This window comes from Vespula vulgaris, chromosome 1 (genome assembly GCF_905475345.1).
Source record: "Vespula vulgaris chromosome 1, iyVesVulg1.1, whole genome shotgun sequence".
NCBI lineage: Eukaryota > Metazoa > Arthropoda > Insecta > Hymenoptera > Vespidae > Vespula > Vespula vulgaris.
Genome location: NC_066586.1, coordinates 854655 through 864053, shown reverse-complemented (window position 1 = coordinate 864053; position 9399 = coordinate 854655). Strand labels below are relative to the sequence as shown.

Below are 9399 nucleotides of genomic sequence, written 5' to 3'. Positions count from 1 at the left end.
TTTACAATGTCGGAGCACGTATACTCACCCCTCGGAAATCTTTTCACGCTCGGTTCTCTACGTATCGCATTGCGAGTATCATCCCCTCCTAGATATACCGAATAAGACCGATGACGACAGTCAATGCGCATTACAACGGTTTTATGCTATTAATACGAACGCATTGGGCGAGATTTGCATAATTGAACAGATTCGAGGGTGGTGAATAGGACGGCCATGATAGTCCAAAACTAGAATCGTTTAATTTTTCAATGCTAATGTTTTTGCATTATTTGAGAATAACGCGAATAAATTTTATCGGGACTTTAATTAATTGTAAATTTATATGGTAGGTGGAACAGTGGATTGCTAAAGAAAAAAAAAGAAAAAAAGAGGAGAGAGAGAGAGAGAGAGAGAGAGAGAGAACAAAAGGAAAAAAGTAAAAAAGAAAAAAGTTTTTTATTGTCCACACAAAAATACGAGTCTGATTAATAGGACAGCCATAGGAATACCTTGAAGCTGCGGAGATCATTTGATTTTTAAATGAAAATTTTGTTCAGGGCTTTAATTAATCGTACATTTAAACAATAGATTGAATAGGTAGATCAATAAAAACATATTTTTCACTACTTATAAATAAATGGAAAAAGCCGGCCAAAATGATACTACGAATATTGGAATAAAAAAGAAGTAGATATTACCGACTATTGGAATAATAAAAAAAAAAAAAAAGAAAGAAAAAAAATAAAAAAAAAAATGCATCGTGGGCGAATGAAAATTTGATGGAAGCTTCAATCAAAGGTACATTAAAACGACCGATGAAATAGTGGATTAATAAAGAAAAGAAAAGAAAAGAAAGAGGAGTAAGAAAAAAAAGAACAAAAAAGGAAAAAGAAATAGAAAAAGAAAAAAAAAAGACAAAAATCATTATACAAAGAAGAAACATCGAGCTAATCGAGAAGTTCGCTAATACGTGAAAAGCCTTGATAATTATCTATGTTAAGTACGTCGTCGGTGGAGGCTTCCATATCGCTGTTATATCAGCAATGTTTCCGATGAGACTCGACGAGACGCTAGTAGTACATAGGTTGGTGAGAGTAGATAGTAAGGGGTGGGAAGTAGCAAGGGGTGTCCGGTCGGCGTGCTTTCGACACCCCTACCTACACCGATATCACCGCGATATTGCATCTCCTCTTGCGTCCTCTCCGTAATCCTGATTCTCTCTCTCTCTCTCTCTGTCTCTCTCTCTCTCTGTCTCTCTCTCTCTATCTCTCTCTTCTCTCTCTCATTCTCTCCATCTCTCTTTTTCACTCTCGAATAGGGGATGTAGAAGGAGTAGAGGGATGGCGAGAGGAAAGGAAGAAGAGAATGGTTCGCGAAGGGTGGTGGAAAAGTGGTGGAGCTTGAAAGAGCCACGCCCCGATCGTACAAACGTCGAGCGTGGAAATCGGAGGGTGTCTCTCTATCCGCGGCTCAGCTCAACTCGGGGGTGGCTCTCGTCTACGTCCAACCGAGAGAGACACGAACGCAACCACCACAGAGGTCACCGCGCGCAACGAAGTCGAATCACAGTCGTATCCTTTATCAGCGATGTCACAGAACATCCACGCGTGTCACCGAACTACAAAACGTCGAACTTTATCTATAAATTGTCCGTACCCTTAAAATATCATTCAATAACAATTAGAGATTATCGTTCGTATATCGAGATTATTAATCTCTTACATAAGTTTCTTTCTTCTGTTTTGTCATAATCATTGGTGAGGGAATCGAGTATTTGTATTTATACGAGAAAATATAGTGCGCGATGATCGAAAAAAAATTACAACAATGGCTCATGGTGTTACGGAGAACTTGTGATCTAACGATCGATAAGATCTGAGCTCATTGCTAATTAATTATGTGTAGATTTTGTGGTGTAATATCTATATGATCAAGATCGTGGATGATTATCTTCGATCTAGTTTAGCTATATCATACGAAGAGAAAGAAGAGAACTTCTTCTTGAAAAGTTTTCATCGTGAGTTGGTAGTTCGAATACTGTGATATTTGTACTTCCGAGAGGAATTTTTCGTTTCTACTGCTTGCGAAGATTATACGAAGATAAAGGAGTAAGAAGATCCAAAAGGAACAGGAAGAGGAAGAAGAAGAAGCAAAAGAAAAAGAAGTAGAAGAAGAAAGAGCAAGAAGACGAGCAATATCAAATCACGTAACATGGTAGAGAGTATCTATGCTGGTGATTCACCGAGATCACGTTCTCCGATGACAGAACCATCGAGTCCTCTTCAAGATGGTCCCGGTATATCCGGTTACAATCATCGTTATCTATACAATTATTCACCTGAGGGTCCACAACATAAATTAAAGAATCACGATACCCAAAATCATGCATCTTCGAGGCGACACGAAGTGGAATCACGCGAAAGAACGTTCTCCAGGAGTCCAGTGAGTTCGGAAGAGGCAGGTTATCGACCTCGGGAAATTTCAAGGCCGAGTTCTTCCGCTACCATGTCCTCACCCACCTCTCTATTTACCATCGACAGTATCCTAGCACCTAGACCGATCGCTAATATACCCCCAACAAGTACTGCGAGCTTAAACTCCATAATACAGAATCCGGAAACCGTCGGTTCACCTTCGAGGACGACTACCATGCATCCTCTTCAACAACAGCTTCATCATTTGGCCTTCACCTCGGCGGATTTTTTCGGTGCGTTTTTTAACCCTCTATTAAAATCTACGCTCACCTTAAAACAATCCAATCTATCGAATGATCCTACGTTATAAATATTAATTATCATCGAGACGCCATATCATAGCGATCCATTTTTCGAATTGATACGTCGATATCTTATCTCATTCTCATCGAATATGTCGAAGCGTGAATTATTATAAGAGTAAGAAAATATTGATAAAAGTGTCTTAACGCGATATCTTTTACTCGTTCGTCGTGCGTCGATAAGACGTAGCGCGATCTCTTCTGATCGAGGGTGATCGTGTATGAGCGGGTGTGAGGAAGGACGCGGAAAAGAAAAAAGAAAAAAGAGAAAAAGAGAACAAAAAATTGAAAAAAGAAAAAAAAGAAAACGAAAGAACGTGCAAATCCCTTGAGGCTCGACGCCTTCCCGTACCGAAATTTCCTTTATGCCTGGAGGGCTTTAAGTATTTCCACGAGGCGCAAGAGTCTCTCGCGAGTCTTCGCTCTTGTTGGGGATGCGCCTGCTGAAATCCGTTTCAATCACGCACGAACGATTTGCCTCCTTGCAATCCTGTCGGAAGCTCGAGAAAGAAAGATAAACTATACGAGAAACGATGATAAAAGATGGAAGGAGAAAGATAGAGACAGAAGTAGAGAGAGAAAGAGAGAGAGCTCGATAAAAGCTGAAATTCTCCCTTCGCGCATTTTTATGCGAAACGTCGCGTCTAAGAAGCTTTTTTATTTTTCTTTTTCGAGATTTTAAACTAAAACGTCCCATGGGATCGTGCTCGTTCATTCGCTTTTCATCCTTTTGCACCATGAAATGGGGTTGCCGTCGCTTTCTCTTTCTCTCTCTTTCTCTCTTTCTCTGTCGTTCTCATTCTTTCATTCCATTTACTACTTCCATTAGAAGAACAATTTTTCTAATTTTTTAGTCGGAGAAAAATTTTTTAGTCGTTCGTTTAATCTCGCAATCGTCATCTCGATCGATTAACATTATTATAAACTTTTGTCGAGTGAGAATGATTAAAATGTATTTAATTATCGTGTTATAATATTGTTATAAGATAACGTATGTTTTTTATTAACGTGTTTCAGCCGCCGCATATCCTGCCTTATATCCAGGACAATACGTAGCTGCTATGGCTGCTGCAGGTGTTTCTCTTCACGGACAACCAACGTTTTATCACGCTGGTCATCCTTATCAGATGAATCCAAGCACGCCAGGTGTCGGACCAATGACGAAAAGGAAACGTCGTCATCGGACGATATTTACGGAAGAACAGTTGGAACAATTGGAGGCCACATTTGATAAAACGCATTATCCTGACGTGCTGCTTAGAGAACAATTGGCTCTTCAGGTTGATCTCAAGGAAGAAAGAATCGAGGTGAGTTTTATCGAAGATCATTACTAACGCGGTTACTTATCAATTACGTTCTACTTATCGTACGTATAGGTTGTATACGTACTTGTAATATTTACGAAGAACGGATAGAAAATTTCTATTGGCTGTTTAATCGGTTAACACGATTACTTGTCAATACTTTCTACGTATCACCTAGGTATATACGATACGATATAAATTAAAAAAAAATTTGTCTTAGTGACAACTAAGATCCTAAAACTTATTCTCTATCCAAACGATGGGTTAAATCAAGCGTGCCAGACAAATTACTTTGAATATCGGGTTTCGAAGAGACAAACATTTGGGAACATCCGTATACGAGTTTAGGGGCTGCACGCACAATTTGTAACGTCGACAAACTTTACGGTCCATCCCCCAATGTGACGAGCCTAAGTATACGAGAACAGAGGTCTGTGTTCTGGTTTGTTTGGTATTCTAATGGACACAAAAGCCAGTAATATTTTAATGCGGTTATTAAAATTTAGCGAGAGTGGGAGATTATTTATCGCTTGCCGTCCAACTTGAACCAACAAGTTGCTTGGTTGCTAGATTAAAAGCTTTGCCGATAATGTGTTTGCCTTCGATCACAGGCATAATTACATGTGTGTCTACTACGTGTTTCGCACACATTTATCTATGAACACACGTATAATGGTTTACGAGAGAGACAGACAGACAAAGAGAGAGAGAGAGAGAGAGAGAGAGAGAGAACATTACGATTCTTCCCCTCTCTTTCTCTATATGTACTTTCGATGTATCGAAAGAGTTTCTGTGTTTCGTTGATTTAACGGTGACACACACACGTTGAGTATCGCACTTCAATCGTCATTTGGTCTGTTTTATTTTCTTCTTTCTTTCTTTTTCCATTACTCACTCGATCGTTCTCAACGATCCTTATTTGTTTAATTAATTGATTCGACTGAAAATCTTTCGAGAAAAATCAAAGTCAACGATGTTAAACATATGAATGAAAATATTGTTCTAATCCGACGGTAAGAAGTCAAGAGAGAAAGAAATAGAGAAAAAGAAAGAGAGAGAGAGAGAGAATATCGAATAATATAAACGAGAGGTTACATTAAAGAATATATTTGAAAAAATATGAAACTCTGAAGTTCATGTCAAACAATTTGTACCGAAACGAACACACATGCTATCGTAAAGTCATTCACACTCGAGACGACCACTATGAGCCCACCCACGTAGTCGGCTTTGACAAAGAGAATCCTTCCTCTTGAGAAAAAGTCTTTAAAGACTTTGAAACAACATATACCTGAGTTGCACCTGTCGCAACAAGCAAGCTAGCTGGCTAGCAAGCAAACTAGCGAACCAGCTAGCTAGCTAGCTAGCGAGCAAGCGAGCGAACACTTTCGTGTTTGCACGGAATTAGTAGAAAAGCGACTTTTGGTGCTTGGAACAAGACGGATAGAACGAAGAAGAAAAGGAGGAGGTGATGGAGGAGATGGAGGAGATGAAGAAAGAGGAGAGGAAGGAGCACGATGATCTATAGGAGGAAAGGACACACGGCCAAAAGGGAATACGGCCTCGAGCATTCCATGTTTGAAGAAAGTGCGGACGAAGGGGGAATTGTTTGTTCCTACGGCGATTCCGCGTATTTCGAAGATACGAAGACGTCCGTTCGAATCCTTAAATTATTTATTATCCTTAGATTATTCCCTTTTCCTTTCTTTACTTTTTCGTTTTCTTATCGGTTAATTCATCATTCATTCATTAACACGTCGAAAGATGCTAATGGTAAACCTCACTCGATGATCTGTTAATTTTTTCTCTTACCTATATTCTTGAGTTTTTTTTTTTTTTTATAACGTTTAAGAGACTGAAAGCATACTTTCTAATAAGAGTTAAAGTTTAAGAGAAAAGACGACGATTTATCGATCATCGATTCAACAATGATGATTATGTCGATATATTGTAGTCGTTATTAATGATAAATACTTCGACTATATTTTCTATATATTTTTCAGATTCTTTCCTTTTTATATATTAAATATTTAAGATTCCAAAAGTATACTTTCTAATAAGAAATAAAAGCCGATAAAAACAATATTACAATTGTGAAAGATATTAAATAAGTGTATTAATTTGCTTATCGATTATTTTTTTTTCACAGTGTTAATACAACAGGTATAACAAATTAATCGATAAAGTTCCGTTTGTTTTATTTAAATCAATCATTTCGATGCGTCCAAAATTTTTATATTATCTCCGTAAGAGTAGACGAAGAACAATATTTTTTTATCTTTGTTTATTGTTTTTTTTTTTTTTTTTTTTTGTTTCTTAAAGAAAATCCCACATATGGGACGGTCTCTTGTTATGTAAAAATTAAACGAGTAAAACTAGAATAGGTGGTAGACAGTAGATATCGATTGTCGTATGCGAGCTCGCGGCTAATCGATTCGGACAGGCGTAAGAGACAAATGCTGATTTCAAATGTGGCCCGTTTGATCTTTCGTCGGACCCTCTCTCGTTAAGAATCCTCTCGATTTTAGCACACATTAATGGATGAAATGAACGTGCTAGAGAGATGCCCCGAGCAATTATTCTCCTAGCTAGAAAATACTTTTAAAAGGGTGTCGTTAGAGAGAGAGAGAAAGAGAGAGAGAGAGAGAGAGAGAGAGAGAGAAAGAGAAAGAGAAAGAGAGAGAGAGAGAGAGAGAGAGAGAAATAGGCTGTTCACGTTGGATTCACGGGGACTCGGCGTAAAAAACTTTTCGGAGATGATAATGAAAAGGTAGACGACGGGATTACGAGTTATGCTTCGAACGAAGTTAATCTTCCATTGTACCATGCGTTTTAATAAATGCAATATACAAAACAGTTCTCCTTCGACATAAATTTTTGTTACGTTTGAAACGTTGATGCTCTCTCGCCGGTACATATTAATGTAGCTCTCCCGTTTTTGTATTCGGTTTATAAAGCACCGAACGATTAACCGTTATTAAAATTCTTTTCGTCAACGTGAAGCGTACTCGAAAAAACAGCTAGTCTGCTAGACTTTTCCTCTTGATAATGTGCCATTATTATTATTATTATTATTATTATTATTATTATTATTATTATTATTATTATTATTATTATTATTATCACTATCACTATTATTATTATTATTATCATTATCATTATTATTATTACTATTATTATTATTTATAATTATTACTACTACTACTATTATTATTATTATTATTATTATTATTATTATTATTATTATTATTATTATTATTATTATTATTATTTGTATATGTAAATAATGGAAGAGAATCACCAGGGGAATAAATAAATGCGAGAGAGTATAATGATTTTTTTAGATAATTGTACGATCGAAATGTACATACATACGTATGTGCGCTTATATATATGTACGTATATATACATATATATATATATAATAGTATATATGTACATATATATGCACACACACATGTGTAGGGAATTTTCATGGAACGAAGGGGGTCGAGAAGGGTGTTCGAGGGTTGAATCGCGTAGGGTGCGGTGTTGCACGACTATCATTTTCAATCTTAAAACGATCTTCGCCTATCTCCACGGGATTCGTTCGGGAATACCCACAAATGCAAATGCAATCGTCCAACGGTGGGCTTCCTTCATAAAGCAATCCGTGTTCTAGGTATGGTTCAAGAATCGTCGTGCCAAGTGGCGCAAACAAAAACGCGAGGAACAAGAACGCATGCGAAAACTCCAGCTGGAACAACGTCAACACAACGAGGATGGAGTATCGACGGCATCGATTAGGGTTACCGATCATCTGACCTTGACCAGACAGCAACAGCAGCAACAACAACAGCAGCAGCAACAACAGCAGCAACAACAACAGCAACAGCAACAACAACAACAACAACAGCACGAACAAGAAACTGACAGTTCCGATCTGGAGGTCGCGTAGTCGCTAAAGGACTTCATCCAAATCGTTTTTTCACCGTGCGTCGCCATTGAAACCGCTGAAAGTCGACTTTTCTTCTCGCCTGGGAAGCCTGTAAATACGGAACTAAAATGTAAATATTCCTGTAAATATGGCTAACGATGAATGTGTATAAACGAAATAAATTATTGCATCTAACAGATCAAAAGATATCATTTTTATATCTACGTAATGTATCTGTGTACGTATGCATATATAAAAGTTCTCATTTTCGTTTCGTTTTTTTCTTGTTCGATTCTTCTTCTCTCTTCTTTTTTTTGAATTTTGTTTAACGTCTCATCGAATATAGTTTCTATGTGAATTAGAAAGTATATACGTACTTACGTATATCTACGTGGTTTTATATATATATATATACATATATGTAAAAGTAACTTTCTATCGAAGAAGTGCCGAAGATATTGGCGTGTGCAAGTTCACCGAAAGGTAAGTTCGTGCCAAGTTCGTGCGAGTACATAAACCCTAAGGGCAATCGGAAACTAAGTCGCGCTGCGTTATACACATTTAATGGGTTCCACGCTGATGTGCCGTACTGAAACCTAAAGACGATCGGCTTATCATCTATCCCTTCTTTTAGTTTAATCCGTCGAACTTTCGTTTTTCTTTTCTTTTATTTTCTTTTCTCTCTTTCTCTCTCTTTTTCTTTTTCTTTTCTTTCTTTTTTTTTGAAATACTGAGTTTACAGGACGCGAATAATGATTTTTTTTTTAAACGAGAACGAAGATACACGCAACGAACGTTTTAAGGAAACGAGTATACAAGTAGTCGCACGAGGGTAGTTCTTTTTCTCGAATGAAGCATCAGTCTTCCATCTTACAACACGTTTTATCCAGCGTTTTTCTTCCCTCCGATCTTCTACTCTTCCATTTCTTCATCTGTTTCTTTTTATCTTCGTCATAGGGACAGACGACCTTATCTCTTCTACCTTTGTAATTAATTCTTTTTGGTTTTCCGATAGGTAAATCAGAAGGTCCGGTGCTATCGACGTCAATAACCTTGAGTATCTCGATCGGATTAAGAGCAAATCGACTACATTCCGGTGAACCGATAGTTAATATAAGAATGATCATGAATTTGTAGAAATAGGTGGCTCTCAATAAATAGGCTGCACCCTGGCCATATTGAAACAGCGGTGAGCCGAAAGAATTGACGTCGCACATGTAATAAGCTCCACAAAATTTGAACACACCAAGACAATGACTCTCGCAAGTCAATATTCCAAAGTGATATTTCAAAAACATTTGCTCCAACGATTGCCATAGATATATACTATTTTTTGCATAGAGCCTACCACAAATGGCTGGTAAAACATTGGCTTCGAACATGGTCTCGCCGATTTTGAAATGACTCATGAGATATCTGTT

General features: G+C 37.6%; 1 protein-coding gene across 2 annotated transcripts; it reads left to right on the top strand.

Moving 5' to 3' along the window:
• Positions 1-1310: 1310 nt before the first annotated feature.
• On the top strand, positions 1311-8168 carry LOC127069306 (homeobox protein goosecoid-like). 2 transcript variants are annotated; one of them, XM_051006167.1, is made up of 4 exons: positions 1311-1999; positions 2072-2689; positions 3776-4065; positions 7724-8168. In XM_051006167.1, the coding sequence occupies exons 2-4, from the start codon at positions 2194-2196 to the stop codon at positions 7997-7999; spliced, it is 1062 nt and encodes a 353-aa protein (XP_050862124.1). In that variant the 5' UTR covers positions 1311-1999; positions 2072-2193; the 3' UTR covers positions 8000-8168. The 2 variants fall into 2 exon arrangements, with proteins under 2 accessions (XP_050862124.1, XP_050862114.1); XM_051006157.1 differs by having other exon boundaries at positions 1311-2689.
• Positions 8169-9399: the final 1231 nt, after the last annotated feature.

Coding starts and splice junctions, on each gene's coding strand:
- LOC127069306 (XM_051006167.1), top strand. CDS start 2,194: ATGGTAGAGAGTATCTATGCTGGTGATTCACCGAGATCACGTTCTCCG. Junction 2,690..3,775: donor CACCTCGGCGGATTTTTTCG/GTGCGTTTTTTA, acceptor AACGTGTTTCAG/CCGCCGCATATCCTGCCTTA. Junction 4,066..7,723: donor TCAAGGAAGAAAGAATCGAG/GTGAGTTTTATC, acceptor TCCGTGTTCTAG/GTATGGTTCAAGAATCGTCG.